Here is a 22,927-nt window from a genome sequence, read left to right as displayed (position 1 = left end):
CTTCCTTTGGGAATACTGGAAATGAACCAAAACTGCTGTGAGGCCGAAGAAAGAGGAAAGAGATAGAGAGATGACAGGATGCAGTGAAGAACAGAGAGGAGAGAGCTTGACAATAAATCAACCACAAACATACTCAGCAACTTAGGTGTTTTTGTTGATATCAGTGTACATCAGCCAAGCTCAAACATGGCCGTCCAATCAGATTTGTTTATTTCAGTGACGCACGTGAAATGAAGGAGCTCATTGGTCACACATATTTTGAATAAAGTCAAATTTCTCTCACCTCTGATGAACAGTTTACTGCTTTGCTCATTGATTCTGCAGAAATGGGTGATGTTTTTCAGTCCCCTATTGATATTTTTTTCCTTTCTGTTTTCCTCATGAGCAGCCATATTTGTTTTGATGCGGATGCTTTCCCTTGATTTGCTAATCCACTTGTCAATCACACCCATCTGAATTCAGGGAGATTCACCAATGACCAGACTCGCAGCTTTTTAAAGTACAGATTCCAGGCCTCAGCAGCACCTCAGAGCAGCTCATAAGTTTCAGAAGTCCTATGTAGTGAATGAAAATGCGTTGAATTGGACAGTGTTTTTGAGCATCTTAAACTGTTAGACTAGAAAAGAAAGAACTCAAGGTACTTTATTGTTCTCATATTTGGAAATTTGCCCTCTGCATTTAATCCATCCTTCAGTGCTGCTGGGGCACCTCCTCAAGAGTAGTGGGCAGCACATGGCGCCCCGGGACCCATCTTGAGCTAGTCTTGCTCAGGACTACCTTCTCTGCAGGATTTCAACTGTTGCAGATGTTTAGGTTGATGAGGGAAACCGCAGTGCCCAAAGCAAACCCACCCAGACACAGGGAGAACATACAAACCCCACACAGAAAGGCCACTCTGTACAGTGACTAAGTGGCCAGCAGTGGTTTGTCATAGAATCAAAGACCATAACTCCACCAGTGAAGGATCAAATTTTTTCCATTAAAGGAACACAGAGTCTGCTGACACTGTCCACTAACACAACTCATCTCCAGCTGCTTCCTATGTGTATTGTAATAGCCTGGATAGCAACCTTAGCAGTTTCAGAGGAACAGAGTCAAGTTGAGCCAATTTATAGTGCAGATCTCCAGTGCATTTATTCCATGTTCAGACAAAAAATATAAAAATATTTACAGAAGTCACAAAAGGTTAAAAACAGGCATGGCAGTCACCTGAGATGTAGCATCTCGTTTGCGAGGGGGTCCTAATGCATTAACAAAAGCAGCATTTACAGAAGAGAAAGAAAAACAAATCAAAACAGAACAAAAGACAGACAAAGACAACATTCACACAACACATAACACAGACAACATTCATACTTTACAGTCCAGGATCCTAAGGTATACATACATCTCTCTGATTTTATCATCACCACACTAATATTTGTAAATGAGTGAAAAAAAAGCAACTCTATGTGCAACAGAAAGTACATAGAACAAAAATGTATTTTTATCAAAAACAGGAGCAAGGTGTTTGTAAGTGTCTGAAGACTGATGCCTTAAAATGGTGGATTGATGTAATTGATCTTATTGAGGAGGGTAAGTTGTTCCATTCATTTGGAGCTTTGAAGTTAAATGCTCTTTGGCCAATTTCTTTTTTTATTATAGGAACACTGAAAAATAATTGTTCAGTGTGACGTAAATGATATACTGATCTAAATGGAATCAAAAACTCTTTTAAATAGGGTGGGAACTTTGAGTAATAACATTTAAACACAAGTTGCAGAAAGTGTAGTGTTAATATTTAAAAGTTAGCTATCAAAAACAGTGCCAAAAATATTCAATTACATTTAACTACAAAAAATATATATCTTTATTTAAATTAGCAGTGTTTAATGACCAATTTAAAATACTAAATAGAAAAAGTTAAAATCTGTGCTTCCCTCCTCCCAACAACATGGTTGGCTGCCCCGGAACCTTCTTAAGGTGCTCCAGCTCCCCGGGGACTCTTTTGGCCGTAATACCTGAGGCAGACCACACCAGAGGGTTAGTACAATTCATTTTCAACACAATTACTTAAATTTAAATGCACTTATTCCTTTTACTTATTTCCTTTTCTTTTACAGGTAACTTCACAATCTGCACATCAGTTATTCAATAAACACCTTTCAAACTTGTTTCTGTTTCTTATTATCTTACCTTTTAATTAGCCCTAGGCCCATGTAATGGACTGGCTACATTACAGTTTTACTGGAAATGAACCAAAACTGGTCTGAGGCCGAGAAGAGAAATGACAGGATGGAGTGAAGAGTAGAGGAGATAAATCAACCACAAAAATAAGATTGCATGTAATGTTCCACAGTATGACATGAAACTTATCAACCATGGAGACCAGCAAGTGATGCCACGAGTCAGATCAGAGTTGTTTTTCCAGTGAGTTTTTTGCGCAATGAAAATACATGTCATTGAAAAGTGACATAGTGCAGCTTTAATGTTTTGCAGGGGATTTTATAACTTTGCATTTCTAATATTCACTGACCTCATTTTATTAAAGGAAGTGTATTTTTTGCCAGGTTTGAGTCACACTGAGTCACTGGTTACATGCGTAAACTGCACTAAAACACTTCCACTCCCATGCAGGGAGTTGACCAAAAGTGAATCTGATTTCTACATTGACTGTAAAACAACCCACCAACAAACACGTAAGGGTGACTTACAAGGCAGTGTCCACACTTTTGTAATCTGTTTGCATCTTTTTCAAGTGTTTTTACTACTGTGGAAAATACAGTCAATATTCAGATTTTGTATGGCTTCAGATGTATTTCTATATCCCCCACATCTAAGCAAATGAGGTGAAGAGTAGGGAGAGACATTCAGCAAACCAGCACAAAGTATTATTACTGTCTCACATTCGAAACAGTTTGCAGAGGTCCAAAGTTATTCCTCATTTACCTTCTGCAGTGTGTGTCCTCACTATTCACCACAATGACTTTATAAGCACTTTTCAGAACTTTCAGAGACCAGTGCAGGGTTTCGCCATGACAGTAAAGCTAATTACAACTAGCATGCTAACTATGCACTTCCGATTATCGGACAGCAAAACACAGTACACAGCAGATTTATTTTGACCTCAAGTGCATCTCATACATCAGCGTACAGACCTTTTAACCTGAATGTGACCAGTTGTTTGATATGGTGGTATGCAATTTTATTTAATACAATTTATGGAGAGTAAATGTCACTTATTGGCTTCACTGATCAAAACAGCACAATATAGTCACTTCCTTATGGTTTTGACAATACTAGAAGCTTTATTTTGTGTGACCAAATTTCAGTCAGCTTGTTTTTAATTATGGGGCAAAAATTGGCCGTAGTAGATGTTGTGTGTTTTCCAGTATTTCCTATTAATGGGAAACACTGGAGAACACACAATTAATGGGAAACACAACATTAAAATTGAGACAAAATTGGGACTAAACACGAAGCTAAACCAGGCCAGACTTCCTGTGGTTTTCATCTGGTCTGGAAATATGAGTCAGTGACATCTTGTTTCTTGACTAAATGGCCGTGACTAAAACTTATTATACAAACACACAGCTGGAGAACGGGGAAATAACCAAACCAGTTAACTAATACTTGATTTACTCAGAAATAAAAATGAGGAGGACTTCCTTTTGTCCACCATCTGAATAAAGAAAATATGGATATGGATGTGAAGGCAAAGCTGTAATTCAGTCTGAGAAGAAATTCACAAAAAACTAATTGGACTAAACCAAATCTCATTTATAGTGATCAGCTTTGACTAGGGATGGGACAATTAACAATAATATTGATTATCGTGATAAAAAGGATAGACAATAATCACTTGTGGGACATTTTATATAATTGTGATAATTGTCAACAAAGATAAGCCACCGTGGTGGCTGAGTGGCTAGTACTTATGCCTCACAGCAAGAATGTTCTGGGATTGATCCCCGGGTCACCTGGGCCTTTCTTTGTGGAGTTTACATGTTTCTCCCTGTGTCTGGATGGGTTTCCTCTGGGCACTCTGGTTTCCCCCACCAACCCAAAACATGCTACAAAACAGCTGATAGTCAAGGTCAGTTAAATACACTCAATCAATGAATCTGTCCAGGGACCACAGGTGGAAATTAGCACTGATGCTACAACCTGATGTACAATGCATCTCTCCTATTAAGGTAAATGCAAAAATTGTGCACTGTCTCAAATAAATAAATAAATAATCTCCATAAATCATCAGAATGTGCAGAAAACAGATACTTATCCCTGATGTTTTCTTGTTTTCACTTTCACCAACAAAGTACAACACTGCAACAGTTGATTAAATATGGAACCTAATCATAATATTCAAATGATCATTATTCATATCCATAACATTTTTAAACTGTCAGCAACGTTTAGAATTATCCTGTTTATTAATTGCAATTATCTTCTAATCTATCCAGTCACTACTTTTAGGACTTGACATTTGACTTGATAAAATACACTAAGATTTGGAACTTGACTTGGATTTGACGATCAGTGACTTAGGACTTGACTTGAGCCCTGTGACTTGAAAAGACTTGATGCTTAGATTAGTTGACAAATTAACTGTTATGAAGCACTCTTAAATCTTAAACCCTTTCTGTTCTGATCGTAATAATCCACACTGTTATCTAGAAATGTAATAAGGAAAAATGATAGTTTCTACAACGCTTATATAAATACTCATATACTATTACTTTTTAAGAAAAATTTAGTTTAAAAATGATATAAATAGCAAAAATCTAAGGCTAAACTATATTTGGTACTTCGGTTTAAAGACTTGAAATGCTTTGAAGCTCAAAGTAGATGACTTGGACTTGACTTGGGCTTATCAGTCAGTGACTCGAGACTCGACTTGGACTTACTTGAGACTTGCAAAACAATAACTTGGTCCCACCTCTGATTCTATCTATACAGTTTCCATCGTCCCACTGGGAATATAATCAATCTACTCTCTATCAGACCTTCCCACTAGACACCGGCTGCACCTATTATTATATTTATCCAAATAATTCAAGTTGGATTTGAAATGTCATGTTTCTCTGAGCAGTGCCTTTTGCCACTCTTGCCCAAGGACACAACAGCATTCATCTGTGGGTCTATAGATCTGACACACGAACCGCCGATCTTCAGATGAGTGGACAAATACCCTACAGTCTCCTGGTGAGCCCTGCGTGTGTTTGTGCTCTAAAAGTTCAAAGACACATTGAGTTTGAGCTGGGTGCTTATGGCCTCGCCTGATAAAAGGGTTTGAAGGACTGTGTTTTTCACCATTATCTGATAAGAGTTATTCTAGTTTCGTGTTTCAGTAAATACACACAAACCTTTGTTGTACTGTTACTTTATTATAACAAACATTCAACAATGGTTTTAAACTGACTCAAAACACTTTTCATTGGCACATGACACATTTTCAAAAATCTCCTTCTGCAGAAAAATACTGTTTGTGTACCATGTGTGAGTGAGTGAGTGTATTATAATACCATGAAATGAAAGAAATAATCACAATAAGATATACCAGAAACACATTTTTCAGTAACCAATACACAAAATTTAAAGCTGCACTATATAACCTTTACAGAGGAGGGTCTGCTACCTGCTAGTTTCCATGAAGAGCTTGTTGTGTTGTTTTATATGTTCCAGAGTATTACATTAAACTTCTCGATCTCCATGAAGACAAGTAGGTAACTTCACCAGACATAGTTAAAAGTCAGATCTGTGGAGAGGCGACCCCTCTGTCGGCTATAAAAACACCTGTACTTGAATAAATATAAGACAGTTACGTTAAATGCCTTACAAGCAGATGATGGAGGCTCTACCAGAAAAGTTACGTAGTGCGTCTTTAAATAAAATAAGATATATATTTGAAAAGTTGCCAAAAGTTAAATTTAAGTTGTGATTTACAGCAAGTGACTGCAATCACATGATTGTATAGAAATGCAACTGAATAAATAAGAAATCAGATTAGAAGGTATAATGAATAAATATTAACATTTATTCTGATTGTAATATTTGAATTGTGATTCCATAATTAAGTGGTTTTCCCAAAAAAACATTTTCCTTCATGGGACAGTACATTTTAAGTTAACATCTGGCTACTGGAAGCAACTTCCAGTTTGTGAAGCCCTGCTTTAATCCATAGAAAAATATCACACATCTTACTCATTTAAAAATATTAGCTAAAAACAAATAAAAAATAAGACACATGTGCATAATATGTTGACAATACGTTTGTGCGACTATAGCGTTCAATCCGTTTAGCTCCCTGAACGGACAAGCTCCAAATGACTTTTAGTGTCTGCAATAAAATGTTGACTTCCAATGTTATTTTATAAAAACCATGATCTTGCTTGTACTCTTTAGGATCAAGCCTTGAAAATGTTTACATCATCTTTGTACCAAATACACAGAAATAGTATTTTTTCTAAGCTACCATCCTTAATTAGACTGGCTGACCCATCCATGTTGCAATCTCACATGTCACCACTAGATTTCTACATTACTGCTGTGTGATAGAGTACCAACTTCGGCCTGACAGAAGAAGAGCAGAGAGCACAGGTGAGTCTGAACAAAGGCCAGGTGAGAGGTATGGATTGTAGCTTTGCCATTTATTATATTATATATATATATATATATATATATATATATATATATATATATATATATATATATATATATATATATATATATATATATATTTTTTTTTTAATTTATTTATTTATTTATATTTAAAAAGCCCTTCTATGATATTTAGTATTATCTTGGTCTCCTTTCGAACAGAATATGTCAAACACAACAAAACAAAAATACATACAAACTCAAACATGTGAAGAGTACAGTCCAGCAGAGGGCAGCGCCTTTGTGACATCCTCCAAAATGCAGGATTAGTGAAACATGTGAATAAAACAAACACGAGTCCAGGTAGTTGAGGTGACATGAGATGAGGTGACATTATAAAATCAAGTTATGCTCAGTGTTGAGAAGTAAATAGGTGTACCGAAAATCTGCTTCAGAACACTTATGTTGAGTAACTATTCCAGTACAGTTATGCTTTCATCTGGTAGTATTCACAGTTGCTTTCTACACTGTGGTATATTGCATCGTATTATTGAGGAAAAACAAAAATAAAAAATGAATTTCCTGTCTCCAATTAGTGACAGGAAATGCACAACATATGATGAAATAAATAAAGCTGTTTTTAACTCTACGTTGTGTTTCTACACTATAATTTAAATGCAGCTCAATGTAAAAGTACCCCAAGTATTCTTAAAGCAAGTATTCACTAGTCTGTATAACTAAATAAATACATTTCAAAGTATTCTTCCAAAAGCTGGTTATGTTGCCATGTAAACTTAACTTATTCGTCGTCATCTTCTTCTTCTTCTTCTTGTATTTTGACTTTCACTCTGTGCCAGGCGTTGCTTAAAACTCCCCTTAGATTCCAAATGGGTAGAATCGAATCCGGCTGCATGTTGTAACTACTGTCCACCGCTTTGCACACGACCTCCATCTCCTCCGTATCCGCTGGCAACGGCACCGTCAACTCCCAAAGCTTCCACGCCCACGCCTGACCGGGAGGGGCCGTCGTGACTACGTCGTCTTGCGGCTTATCCGAGCTTTTCAACTGCGCGATTTTCCACGTTTTCCCTCCGTCTATGGAAACGTCGACTCTCACCACCTCCCTGCCTCCTCCGCTCCACGCGTACCCTTTTAAAGTAACTTCCTCGTCGCTTCGGTCCACTGTCGCGCCATCTGCTGGTACCGTTATCGCGGACTGAATTGGTAACTCTTGAATGGCAGGTGCGGTTTTGTAGTCGACTGTATCCCAATCCGTACATGGCGAAAACCCTTTATAATCATTTTGTTGCCAGTGACTACTACTTTCTACGTCACTAATGATAATCTTGCCGAGCCATTTTACATTCCGAGCACCTACAGTTCCCGGGACGATAACGCGAATCGGAAAACCATGATCTAGCGGTAATTCCTCCCCGTTCATTTCGTAAGCAAGTAAGCAATCGCCGTCTTCACTAACAGCTTTCCTAAGTGGAATTGACGCTCCGTAAGTCGTTCCTCCTACGTCTTGGTCCAGGCCTTCGAACTGAACGTGCCTCGCCCAGTTCGCGTCATCGGAAGTATAACCGGCGGCTAGCAGGACATCTCGGAGTTTCGCCCCGCTCCAGGTCGCGTTCCCGATCGCGCCAATCCCCCAGTTCAACCCCTTAACGTTCTTCACTTTGTGCATATCCGACCGTCTGTTCCCCGCGCACTGAATAGTGGCGGTCACTGTGTGCTTGGGAAATTTGTTCTTCAGTTCGTCCAAAGACAGCGACAGCCCGCCTCCTCTTTCGCCGGTGGGTCCCGGGATTTCGATTTGCAGCTTGTAGGTTTTGGGATCGACGCGAGGAACGGGGAGGTGGTTGCGTTTGAAGAAAAACAAGTTGGGGGTGACGTAGCTCTCGGTGAGGATTTCGGGAGGAGGTTCGGCGTTGAATGGTTTGAGGTTGTTGATGCGGAGGACAGGGTGGCGTTCGGGGTCAGAGGAGAAGGGGTCAGACTGGTTTAGACTCTGCTGCTTCTTCTGGTCCTCAGCTCTCAGCTCCCCCACCTGGACAGAAGAAGAATATGAATTTATTATTGCTTTGTTATTAATAGTTTGCTCTGGAATTGCAGTAACAGTGTGCTGACTGGTATTATAACAGTTAAGTTTATCAATATTCCATTTGTTATAACCAAATTAAATGTTAATTTTGAACAATTTCATAATTAGTGCAAAAAAGATGACTGCTGAAAACATGACAATGCAGCTCTCTTAATTGTTTGTAGTAAACAATAAGCTGCGGTTGAGTTTGTAGTAAATTGAGGAAAAAAAAAAATTTGGCCCCATAGATCAGCAGAGTTTATTGGCCACTGGTTTCCCTGGATGAAAAAAAAAACACCAACTTATGGGTCAATTTCTAATTAAGGACAAATACTGATCATGTTTAGGGGTGTGCAAAAATATCAAAATACTGATATATCGTATCACCTAATGTGATGATACAGTATTTTTTGGTATATTTTAATTATTTTCTTACAGTGCAATAGTTTTGTTGTTTGTTTAGAGGAAGGAAACTTGTTTATGTAACACATTTGACATTTTCACTGTTTTGATGATTAAAATGGGTGTTTTTCATATGAACTTTGCACAAGTGGTTTGACAAAGACTTTTACATCACAGCCATCATTTATGTGACTATACCAGCTTGTCAAAGCCTGATCCCATCAGATCTCAGAAGCTCAGCAGGTCCAGGCCTGCTTAGTACTTGAATGGGTGACACTGGGAAAATCAGGTGCCAGAGGGGGGCGCCAGTCACAAAAACTGTTGTTGTGTCCTTAGGCAAGACACTTCACCCACATTGCCTAATATGAAAGTGGTGTGTGTGTGAGTGATGGTGGTGGTCGGAGGGGTCGGACGGGCCGATGGCGCTGATTGGCATGTCAGCCGCGCTTCCGTCAGTCTGCCCCAGAGCAGCTGTGGCTACAATAGTAGTTTACCACCACCAGGTACGGAGTGACGGTATAATGCTCTGTAAAGCGTCTTTGTGACAAATGTCTGTAAAAAGCGCTATATAAATAAAATACTTATTTAAACATTATTTTTACTTAACCGTATCGAATCAATTTGAAATATAACATATCGAATCGAAAGTGCACTGTATAAAGATACATATCGTATTGTGGCCTGTATATCGAGGTATATATCATATCAGCAACTTCTTAATGATATCCAGCCCTAATCATGTCTATACATATAATATTTAACTATACATTGCGTAACGTTTCTGATGGAGGGTGCTTATCTCCACAAAAAGGTAATTACTTTCAAGCCTTATTCTGAAATATCCAAAGTAAAGCAGAGACTAATCCTCGAGTCCTCTCACTGTAATAATGCATGTTTTTCAAGATATTTTCAAAGATGAGCACACAGTTATTCCCCTGGGCTGAACCTGGTTGCTGTACTGGTGCAAACAGCAGCTGTCCTCCCTCACAGACAGTTCATGTTTGGGTTAGACACATTGGCCGCATCCCATTTCTTTTCACTCCTCAAATCCCAAACTCCTTGATTCCTCTCATATGTCAATCACGGCCAGAGAGAAGAGGGAGAGTCAACTGGAACCCACTTCTCTCCTCACTGGATAAGACTTACAAATAAGAAAATGAGGAAACGAGGAGCCAAGTGAACAAAAATGGGATGCACCCTTTGACTGTAGCTACGACAACAACAGCAGCAGTGGCCATATTTAAAAGGTCAAACTTGGGTAATATTTACACAGCATGTAACGTATGGTTCATTAACTTTGTACTAACAGTAACTTCTATGGTAGTTATTGTACGGAAAGTACATAGGAGTAAAACTGTACAACGCTTTTATTCCAATGACATAATCCAGGAGGAATTATATGGTTTTATTTTGGCTTTTCCACTGAGGTTCTATCTGCTGACACTAGTTTAGACCTCTACAGACATGTTTAGCTGTTCATATTTCAATCTTTTCTAAAATGTTATCACCGTTGGATGTGTTTAAAGGTGTACTATGTAACTTTTCTGGTGGTTCTAGCTTTGCCTGGACATGTCTATTTTGCTTCTATTCAATGAGAAATCTTTATTGATTGCAACCTTACTGTGAGCAGGGTCACCTCTCCACAGATTTGACCTGTAACTTGAGCTACTGCTTGTCTCCATGGTGAACACTCCACCAGAAAAGTTACATAGCGCCCCTTTAAAATATGCACCGTGAGCCAAATATTCATTAAAAATATCAACCAATAGAGAAATCATAGAGAAAACCTCAATATGTTTTTTTAGACATTGTGGTAAATTAAGTATATTCAGATACTGGTACTACTTGCCTTGTACTCTGACAGAATCTCCAGCACATGTTCTTGGTTGTGGACAGCATACAGGGCCCAGAATGGCTCAACAGCGCCTCCTGCTGCCAACATGATTTTGTTTCCTCCAGGATGCATGGCCACAAACTCAGTGATGTCGTAGACGCCTCCTTTAAACGTGACCCACACTCCATCCTGCAGAGAGCGGTGTCGAGAAACCTCCTCCTGACTGAAAATCGGCAACGAAGAAGAAGAAGAAGGTGAAGAAGGGGAGAGGTTATCGACCGGCTGTCCAGTGATGGCATCAGCTTTCTCAGCCTGGAAAAGAAATTAGAAAGAGATCAAATGATAGTATACTGTGGAATCAATTAGGGATGTAACAATATCCAAGTCTCACGATACAATATTGTCACGGTTTGAACCTCACAGTAAGATATTTACTGCGATATCATGGGAAAGCTCATGATATGGTGGGGAGGCTCATGATTGGGGATGTAACAATATCTAAATCTCTTACTATATGTACACAATATTTCCACAATATACATTTCACGGTACAATATTTATTATAATATTTTGTGGAGACTAACAAAACCGTTAATATGCTTCTTTTTCCTTTCTTTTTTTTAAATGCCATGACAAGACTTAATCCAAAGCACTAAGACTTAAAAGTGCTTAGTACTGTTCTTTCTTCATGTAGTTACTGAAATGGAGCAAAGGATCCTGGTCTATGTAGTTCCCTCTGTCTTTTTTAGCCACTGCTGCACCATAACTCTTAAATTAAGCAAAGAGACTTGTAATTCAATATATTGTGATGGTCCACAATATTATTGTGAGAACTTTGATGATACGATATCATGATATTTCACTTATTGTTACTTCTTTAGAATCAATACAAACAATACTCTTGTATTTGTATTAATGTAAAAATAATATGAAATGTTTGTTGTAATAAGTGTGAAATGTTCAGAAATACTACAAGGATTAGTATTCCTCTTTATTCCTGCTATACTATTATAATGTAATATTTGAAACAAGCAATATTGATCTAAAACAACTAACATTTAAACACTTCAATTTCTTCTTGTGCTACTTTAAATGTCACAAGTTCAAATGGGTAAAAGATTAAGATTTTTTTTTATGACTTTGTGTATATCCTTTTACTGTTGGTTTATTATCACTCTCTCAACTCACAAACTTTCTGAATTTTTGTCTGTATATAATTCCTGGATAAATATGTAGACATGACACTTGTATCGTCCAGACCTTGTGTTGGTTGAGGGCGTAGACCAGCACTGCTCCGGTCCCAGCCAAGAGTCCAGCCACAGCCTGAGTCCAGCGCCTGCTCCATCTGAACTCCGAGCCTCTGTGTGTGTCACTGCTGAAGTGAGCGGCGCAGGGGGCTAAGGCGGGAGTCACCGGGTGTCTGAGGAATCAACATTTACAACAATATTAGATATGGAATATGCACTAAACTGTTAAGAGCTCTACAGGAACTGGTAAATGAAACTGACAAATGGAGATGGTAAAAATGAATCAGAGGCACAGGAAACATTGTAAACATTATAAGATCATAAAAAAATTATGATTAATTATCTTATTTTTTCATTCATTTCAATCCAATGCACTCCACTTTATTTCTATAGCACATTTCACAAACAAACAGTTTCCAAAGGGCTGCACAAATGCATACTAATAAAAACAATAATAAAACAATAAAATAAACTTCTAAAATAATCATACTAGTCTCAAAATAATAAAATCAGTAAAATAAAATAAGAGCAAACTCATAGAATAAGAATAAATAAATAAAACCAATAAAATACATTAAAAATAAGGACTACACAACTCACGCGGTATTAAAAGCCAGAGAATAAAAGTGGGTCTTAAGACGAGACTTAAAAAAATTTATTTAATACTTTATGTTGAACATTGCAGACTAAAGAAAATGTGTATGTTCAAAAAGAAGTGGGAAGAAGTTTTAACAACTTATGTGAAACAATAATTTACACATTGTCAAACATAAACCTGTTACGGAAGAATATTTTTATTATCAGTCGTATTTTGTAAAGCACTTTGAATTACTGTGTGAATAGTGCTATACAAATCAACTTGCCTTGCTTTGCCAATGATGTGTTTTAATGATTTAATGTGTATGAATGATATTTTAAAAGCTACTGTGAGACTCATAGATGTCAAGACAAATGCAGGATATTCCAATCGATCTAACAGCAAACTAACTAAATAAGACAAGAACTACCGATAGGGCAGATATCATAACTTGTTAGCCAGATAACACCCTGGATGCAGTCTGATTAGACTGTGCAGCGTTCCAAGAGGCCTGGCTCCTGTGCACCAACGAAGAGGCACCAAGTCTAAATCACTGTAGCCTCCCACAATAATTTGCATATAAAAGTATATGCAAATTGGAATGGAAATGTCAGCACAGACTCCTTGTATAAGTATGACTTTCTAATATTGAAATAAGCAGAATAACAGACTTTATTTCTGTTTCAAGTGTAATTTTTATCTAAGCAGACACTAATGAACACGTAAGGAAAAGGTTGTTTTCCTCAACACATGTAATTGTAAAGAGACTAAAAAAGAAATTAGTATGATCAATTCTATTAATTCTGAGTTTGAGTTAGAGTAGGTGATCATAATGTTATAGTAGTTGTAATTAGGGATGCACTGATCCAGTACTGACACAGCTCTGTAACACATTTGGATCAGTTTTGTCTTATTTTATTTTAGTTTAAAAGGAAATAAATGCTATTTTTAGTCTCTGTACTGGTATGAGTTGATATCAGGTGTTGACAGATACTTAAAGCTATAGCATCGAAATCGGTATTGGAACTGAAAAAGCTGAATCGGTGCATTTCCTTATAAATATATTTCCTTTGTTTAATCTACATTTTTAGAGTTACCTGTAAGAGTTGATGGAGCAGAGCCGGGTCAGGCGGGAGCAGCGTTGGAGCAGCAGCATTTCATTGAAGTTTTGAGGTTTTATCTGAACAAAATCAAACAAAACTATTAGAATATATGCCGACTGTAAAAGAGTCAGCCAGTAAGTAGGAATGGTCCCCCACTGCCCTTAAATACATAGCAAGTACACTGCCTTTGTGTCATTTGGCAACACCTTCATTTTATTGATCATTTCTTCTTGTCTGTATGAATGGGTTTTTAATTTTTGACAGCGTAAACATTACATAATCAAGGGTGTGTTTTGAAGTAGCAGATAGGCTGCCTACTGTTATCACTGTATACTTCCCCCACCAGCCCTTCCCTTTCATTTTCCATTTTCCTCTTTCTTTCTCAGTCAGGCCACTTTTCAGGTTTCAAATTTTACATCCAGGTTGGAAATCTTTACATCACGATTGGGAATTCTATAACTGATACGTAGCAACCCTGATGCACAGAGATTATTATTGGACAAATAAAAATGATGAAAAAAACACCTTTATTTTGTTGAAATCATTTTTAAAGAATAAGAAAAATGTGTTTAGTAAGTATAAATTGTGCCGAAATTTTGGACAGAATTCTCCCCAGTGTGGTGTCATCAAAATGGAACAGATTTTTCAAGTTTTCTACACAAGATGCTTCTTGGTTGGTGTAAAACTATGATTTATATTTACAACAAATATTATAGCATCAAATTGAGTAGAAATTAGAGAATCATCAACACATACGTACTTTAATTAAGTAAAAAATATACTGAAATTTAAGCTGATTAGCCACTTTTACCTTTATACAAAACTTTATTATTGGAGTAGTATTTTAAATATTAATTAACTTTCTTTAAAGGTGCTTTATGCATTTCTTCTGGTGAAGGGTCTGCCTGTTTGTCTCTATGTCACTGCTTCACCTAAAATATTTCAAAGTATGGCATTACATATGTTTTTAAGCTAAAACACCTAAAAACATTTTCTTATTTATTTATTTGTAAAGGGACAGCAAATATGAATGAATATTTAAAATGTAAATATGTAAAGATTATATCCAGCGTGACTAATTTCCATCTTCAGTCCCTCGGCAGGTTGGTGTAAAATCATCTAGAGCACAGAGAAAAGTACAGCAACAATCACACAAAAGTACACAACACCAACACACTCACTGTACACTCACTATAGATACAACAACATGTATTTTGTGTATTGTGAGCAGACTTGCCTCTGCACAGATCTAACCTGTGTAACTCTGCCGTGGTTGCGTCACTGCTTGACCTCACAGAGATAGAGAAGTTTGAATACCAAACTTTGGAACATTTCAGGCAAAGTCTCCATGGTGATGAACACACACATCAGAAAAGTCCCATAGTGTGTCTTTAGTATTTTAATGGCACAACTGACAGACAGCCATTTTACTAAACCAGATCATTTCAATACATTTCTTGAAGTACGCACATGTTTGACTAATTCTTTATTATTTGCTTGTCTATCTAGTCAAAGTTCTGTTCCACCTGGTGATGTCATGAAGCAGTAGTTTTCAAGTTAACAGCCCCTTTTACCTTTAGTTCAGTAGAGATAATTCCATACCAGAAAAAGAAAGAAACAAACAAACATACAAATAATTCTAGTGAAAGTGTATGGAGTTTAAAAACAGTGGAGCGATTCCTGAATTGCCACGTGACATCACAAGGTGGAGTGTTTTCTATTTGAATGAAAATTTTCATTTTTTTATCTATTTTGAAAGAAAAAAAAAGAAAAAAAAATTTTAGGATTTGGGTTTTAAACATGTGTGAATGAAACAAAACACAACTCCATGTATGTTTCTATTGAGGAAACAACATTAAAGGGACAGTGCAGAATTTTGGGCATGGTGATGGACACTCGCATCAGAAAAGTCCCATAGTGTGCCTTTAGTATATTAATGACACAACTGACAGACAGCCATATTACTAAACCAGATCATTTCAACACATTTCTTGAAGTAATTTAAATATTTTTGCAGTACTTTCACTTCTTCTACTAGTAACTTATCTAGATGTTTTACCTCTTGTGGCCTTGTTTTTCTTCTTTTTTTCCAGGACAATAATTACTCTGACCCTAAGCATCATCTGTTTACCATAACTTGCTGTTTTCTTTGTAGACACCTCCTCCACCCAACCAGAGACTACCGGGGCGCTCCACCCAGCCAACCAGCTTTGGGGGAGTGTAACCGGGGGAGAGATGGGCCATGTGCACCGCTGAATGTTAATAAATCAACACTTAAAGTAGTTTTTTACCCACAAATCAACGTGTGCATTGCAATTCCAAAGTTTCTAGCGTTAATTTTTGCACGTTTTCAGGCAATCCTAATAGTGTTCCTAATAATTTGGCCAGTGCCGTAAAATGTTTGTTATCTCAACGTGTCACGCTTGGATGTGATTAAGATTAAGAAAGGTTATCAGAAATTCGCTACTACTTGGAGCCTTATCTACGCGTCATAAAATAACAAAAAATAGATTAAACTGTATAAAAAAAAAGTTAAGATATTAACAATACGTGGTCAAAAGAAAGTCACCCAAGATGCTTACGTTTTCACTCGCTAAATTTACGCACTAAAAACAAGTCCTATCGTTTCAAACCTAAGTAATGAAACGTAAACGGCTTAAAGACTACACAGAATGAACATAAATTAACTATAAGAGAGCATTGTTCGAGATATTACGAAGTTACTTAACGCTAACCGCACCTAAAAACACTGGCAAAGGATCAGAACGTTTAAAACAGTCAAATCAGGCTACCGGGACAAATAAGCGGTTAGATTCACTTGTGTTTGTGAAAATGTTACTCACTTATTCATGAAGAATCCCTGGATAGCTCCTAAAAGTGCAGTGTCCACGATGTTAAGGCTGCCCTCTTCGGTACACACATCATCGGAGCGTGCGCAATGGCTCCAGGACGCAAACGCATGACGCAGAGGGGAGGACAGAGTACTTGTTATTGGCTGCTACTAAACAACACTGCTTTTTTTGTATTTTTTAATCATTTCATAGTCATATGTTTGTGAGAGAAGACCCAAAACGATAAATTCACTTAAGTATTTTTATATGAAGTGTTAATTGCGATATTACGCAAAATGACTCTTATGAGGTTTAAGCCATGTTACAGTGTTGCTTTTTCATCAAAAACATACCCGAAGTTGTGTTTTGTTTCTTTCGCACATGTTTGACTAATTCTTTTTTATTTGCTTGTCTACCTAGTCAATGTTCTGTTCCACCTGGTGATGTCATGAAGCAGTAGTTTTTAAGTTAACAGCTCCTTTTACCTTTAGTTCAGTAGAGATAATTCCATATCAGAGAAAGAAAAACAAACAAACAGACAAACATACAAATAATTCTAGTGAAGGTGTGTGTAGCACTTCCTTGCCAAATGACATCATAAGGTGGAGTGTTTTCTATTTGAAAGAAAAACAGCACACAAAAATTTGTAGGATTTGGGTTTTAAACATGTGTGAATGAAACAAAACACAACTCCATGTATGTTTCAGGTGAGGAAACAACATTAAAGGGACAGTTTGGAATTTTGGACATAGGGCCTCATTTCCTAGTGATCCAGAGTGTTGGAGACATGTGGAGACACCGACACCATGCACGAGCAATCAGGGGTTAACAATATTATAGAAGAGTGGTTTAACTCCACATTTGGGTCGTGGAAAAACATTGTGTTATCCATATTCACATCACTGCTTATTTGCATAAGTGTGTTTGTTTTATGTGGGTGTTGTTGTATTCCATGCATACGCTTGCTCCTATTAAGAGTTTTTGACAGGATGTTTGAGAAAATTGAAATTCATGTAGCTGAAGAATGTGAAGCATTACTAGCTAATTTGAATCTGGACTACACTCAAGAAGAAAATTCTGTTTAGAATATGCAAAATGACGAGGCTATAGAAAATCTGCTTAGAAGTTATAGTACTCTGAGGTAACGCAATATTGATAAACAGGAGGGAAATGTTAGAGAATTCATATGATATAAATGTATTTCTTTGATTTCAGTATTAATCATTAAAGTGTTACTCATTTATATATGTAATTCTTTCATTAAAGTATTAATCATTTAAAGAGTGAAACATTTAAATATTAATCATGGTGTAATCAACATTGCTTTGGGTCTGTTTTGGTTCAGGATGTACGTGACATGAATGACATTGTCAACCGATTAAGCTAATCTACTATGGGCGCCAACGATTCTGGGTTTGTCCCATCTTATGTTAAAACTAAAGGCCTTGGGTCATTGTCTATCTTTGGGATATGTAATCAAGTGTGAAATGGGAGGGTGGTTCAGTTGACGATTGTTAGTTATAAGATAACATGTGAAATGTATTGTGATGTCATCAAGTATGTTTATCTGTGAAAATGATTCTCAATAAAAGTGTGACTTGGAGAGTTGTTGAGCAGAGTAGGTCAGGGAGCTGACAGACGTTTGTTCACAACTCTCCTTGCGCAAGTATACTTATAACCGTCTCTTTCTGGTGTGTCTTTATTAATGTATTTTAATGTCTTTTGGGTAGAATTCCCTGACAACACTTTAAAAAAAATATTCCATCCAGTCCTTCTATTTACAGAGGTCGCTGGTGTTAGACTAGTGCATGTCAATGGCCATAGTTCTCCTGCCACTAAAAACAGTCTTACCCACTCCACAAAACACCTGAAGAAAATCTGTTATTACACCAGACTGTCCATGTGAATGTCTGTGTCAATAGAATAATGTTTGAAATAAAACAAACCTTGCATCGCATGAATCATCGCATGTTGAGGGACTATTTTCTCATATATCAATCCGTCGCCGGAAGTACAATAAATAAATTCAAGGTTGGTTTTATTTCTAAAAGTATTCTATCAACAAAAACATTTACATCGACAGTCTGGTGTAATAATAGTGTGTAATAATAATAATAATTTGGGTGTTTGGGGAGTGGGTAAGACTGTTTTTAGTGGCAGGATAACTATGGCCATTGACATGCACTAGTCTAACACCAGCAACCTCTGTAAATACAAGGACTGGATGGAATAAAAAAAAAAAAAAAAGTGTCTCCACACGTCTCCAACACTCTGGCTTACTAGGAAATGAGACGTCCGCAGCCAATATATTTTGCAGAACATCTTGAACTACAATCCAGAAATGCTGTATATTGGGGCGGTCCCAAAATATGTGAGTTTGGTCACCCACAAGTCCACAGTTCCTCCAACATCTGTCACTAAGACTACATTTTGAAATAGAAGTTTTCAGATGCTTAATTTTACCTTCCAGTCAAACTCCTTCCAAATTTGACTTCCCACCCTCTATGACGACCAGAACAAATACTCTCCCAGGTGTCATCATCCAAGGTCACGTACATTTCCATTTCCCACTGTTGTTTTATATGATTTGTGTTATCAGGCCCGTCCATCTAGTCAGGCTGGTGTCATTTCTCTCCAGCGACTAGGTCAGGAATCGGAATACATTAGACCAGGGGTGCTCACACGTTTTCAGCATGCAAGCTACTTACAAAATGACAAAATACAAAGCCAAGCAAACTGCACTGAAACACTCTGTGCCCCTTTTTTGGACCCTCACCCACAGTTTGAGAACCCCTTCTTTAAGAGAACTTCCTCTGGCACTTTACACAAAACTGTGAAAAAAGTGAAGGAAGATTTTTAAACCTGTTTTTTAAAGTTCCAAACTGGAGTTGCATTCTTTTCTGGTTTTGCAGTGATATTTACCAGCCTCTGCACATTTACCAAACCAAACGCACATCGTGACAAACACAGATGCATTTGTACACTTTTGTTAGACAAACTTCAGCCAAATGTGGCAGTAGGTCTGTTCTGTAGATCTGCTCTATGCTGTAGACCTGCTTTGTGCCAACACTGTAACACAAATTTAGACTTGTTTTTGCTTCACGTTTTGTCTTGCTCTTCTAATCAGCGCACACTGTGGAAGGGGCTTGTTTTCTCTGTACGCAGGAAGGAGCGAGAGCGTGAAAAGGTGAGGGGCGGCGTGCTGACGTGAGGCAGATGGACAGGTAGGATGTTTAGGAAGTTTAACCTGCCCTGTGATGCACGCTGGTACACGAGGGCACATGCTGTGCATAGGGAGCGTGTGTATTTGTGATGTGCCTGTAGAGTCTCCGCGGGCTGCACTGAGCGCACAGGCTGCACTGAGACGGCCCACACGCTCCTGTGCCCCGGTACAAAAGTCGCCAACAGCAGTGGCCGTAATGAAATATGATCGCACTTGTTGAGTGTCAGACCTTGAGTGAGAGACAAGACAGAGTCCAAACGCGATCGAGTCCGAGACGAGTACTAAGACACGGCGATCTACCCACATGACCTTGGCGATCAACTGGTAGATCGCGATCGACGTATTGGGCACCCCTGCATTAGACAGTTCGCAAAAAACCCTGGAAGAGCGAGTTCGGGCACCAGCCAATCAATGAAGAGCCAGACATTCTATGTTGGTAACGATTCCTGAGATTGACGATTTAAAGCCAGAACAAAGAAAATGTTTGTGAATTTTTTTCAAGGGGAAAGACATTATTGTCCTTTTTCCTACAAGATTTGGGAAAAGCTTAGTATACCAGTTAGTCCTGTTAGTGGCGCTTTACATAAGTCACGACTCATGACCATACAGCATCGACTGGTTAAATGAAAAAAAAAGTACCCGCCTACTGTTGAGTGAAGGAATTTTAACACTGTGAGGTCAGATGGTTTCTACGAAGTGAAACTGGCTGATGCATCAGGCTACCTTCCATCAACAATTTTTGGTAAATCTTGCTCACTTGTTTTTTCAGTTCACCAGAGTTTTCAAGAAGATAACGAAAATATGAAATGAATGTATTTTAATTAATAAAAAACATTGATTGCTAGATGTATACGTTTACTACCGTATTGTGGAACATTCCTGGTAATGATCTTAATATTTTGGTGCCACAGAACAATGTCCAAAGCTCAAAATGCTCTGTCCCAACATCTGCAGAGTGGTATATGGAGTTTAAAAACACAGTGGAGCACTTCTTGTATTATCACATCACAAGTGTTTTCTGTTTTTCTCAGTCTGAATATGCAGGATGTGTGTGTTAAGCAGTTAAACATGTGGGAATGAGACAAAACACATCTCCAGGTATGTTTTTGATGATTAAAAAAATGTTATAACATAGAAAATTGCTATGCCCAATGGGAGTCGACATTGCCATAAACGTCCTCTCAACAAAGTCAGCATCTCCCATGCATAAAACAGTGAGTTGGGTTTGATAATGGAATGATATCCTGAATGCAGCTGTATACTATAGACATAATAGATTACTCAAACATGAATGACCCACTCTTATAAACAAACAGAAAACATTATCACTGATTTAAATTTTATTTTAATGCAGGCCCATTTTTAAATCCTGGATTAGTTGATATTTCTGTAAAGGCCTGAGGTTTCGCAGTGTGAATTGGACCAGTTTTCTTGCAGAAGCCATAATGCTGCAGGCTGATGATGAGGATGAAGATGCTGTCTTGGATCTGGAGGTTTTCCTTGATTTTGTTAAAAATCTTCTCCAGATTGACCCAGAGAAGAGACTGACTGTTGAGCAAGCCCTGACCCACCCATTTATAACAATGGAACATCTGATCTACAGTGACAGTGAATATGTCCAAGTTGTTCACAATCTTATGGCAGTAACCCTGAGGGCCTCCAGATCTGCTCCTGTGGAAAATGGAGCTGAAGGAGATCCAGAGCAGAACCTACAGACCTCTGCATCTTTACTTGAGAGGCCAGGGTCCTCTCTGACCTATGAAGATGTGAGCTCCTCTCCTGAGTGCAATAACGTGTCCTCTAAACACAAGCACCTTGAGGAAGCCTACAATGTCTCATGTTTCCAGATGGACCAGGGGGATAAGGTGAACTCCAGTCTGAAAGAGGAGCACACAGGTGAACCTGAACAGGCTGAGATCACCTGCTCTTCAGAAGAAGCTGACTGGCTTGTGGAGGAGAATAATCTGTGTATGGATACAAATATCTCTCACCCTGATCTGCTCGCGGACAAGGAGTCTGTCCTGTTCTGGTTTGAGATGGGCCAGACTGATGAGGTGAGCTCCAGTCTGAACGAGGAGCAAACAGTTGAACCTGAACAGGCTGGTATCACTGTTAGTGACTCTTCAAATGATCTCAAGCACGAAACTGCAGATAGTGTGCACAAGAGCGCCTCCTTCTGGTCAGCCATGAGGAGAAGGTTTGGACGTGTCATAGCACGTATACGCCAAACCATGACCAGTGAGAACTGTTTCTCCACCTCTAGGAGGCACTAAAGGTGCCACTGTAGACTTATTCAAATAAAAATGTGTTCATTAGCAATACAATTTTTGTGTTATTTATTTATTTATGTTTGTATTTTATAAATAGACAAATATTCACTACACAATATCATAATCTGTAGCTTTTTTATATCAGTTATTTTGGGGGAACTGGGACTACTACAAAGAGTACTTTTGGACCATGTGATAATTATCTGCAAACAGAACAAATATTACTCCATATTATGCTAAACCGACTATTCAGATATACAATATTTTGATTTATTTTGTATCGGATTGAAACAAAAGAGTGTTTAGAGAAGAACTCAGCCTAAATATGTAGGGTTTGTGTGTGTCAGGCATGTATGAATGAAACAAAACACAACTCCGGGTCTGTTTTTTGATGAGGAAAGATTATAACATCGATCAGAAAGTAGTGTAACATGGATCCTTTTAAAGCGTAGATTTTGAGCACTAAAAAGGTAGACTTAATACTAATTACTAATACTTTTTGCCCCGAATAACATAATGCATCTGATTTAATACAAGTCAGATCCAGAAATATTGACATCTTAGAACTTATAGATAATTAATTCACCTTCCCATGTATGTACACTCCCAAGAAAATAAAGACACTTCTGAGTTTATGAAGAAGTGAACAGTTGTGTAATCAATTTGGTTTTCTAATCTAATGTATTTGTGTGAGTGTGTGTGTGTGTCAAGTGGGGGTGGAGACTAAAGGCTAATCAGAAACTAAATAAACTGCAATTGTGTGAGTAGCAAAAAATAA

At 37.9% G+C, this 22,927-nt stretch overlaps 1 protein-coding gene across 1 annotated transcript; it reads right to left on the bottom strand.

Moving 5' to 3' along the window:
- Positions 1–6,724: 6,724 nt before the first annotated feature.
- On the bottom strand, positions 6,725–16,770 carry suox (sulfite oxidase). Its single transcript, XM_020937014.2, has 5 exons — positions 16,669–16,770; positions 13,820–13,902; positions 12,159–12,318; positions 10,914–11,210; positions 6,725–8,629 (listed from the first exon to the last, which is right to left on the bottom strand). Exons 2-5 carry the CDS (start codon positions 13,876–13,878, stop codon positions 7,379–7,381), a joined length of 1,767 nt encoding a protein of 588 aa, XP_020792673.1. The 5' UTR covers positions 13,879–13,902; positions 16,669–16,770; the 3' UTR covers positions 6,725–7,378.
- Between the last annotated feature and the right edge of the window lie 6,157 nt (positions 16,771–22,927).

Source organism: Boleophthalmus pectinirostris, unplaced genomic scaffold (genome assembly GCF_026225935.1).
Source record: "Boleophthalmus pectinirostris isolate CB_2022bp ecotype Guang Dong unplaced genomic scaffold, ASM2622593v1 HiC_scaffold_3, whole genome shotgun sequence".
Classification (NCBI taxonomy): Eukaryota; Metazoa; Chordata; class Actinopteri; order Gobiiformes; family Gobiidae; genus Boleophthalmus; species Boleophthalmus pectinirostris.
The sequence above is the reverse complement of the archived record's forward strand: the minus strand, read 5'-3'. Positions and strand labels throughout refer to the sequence as shown.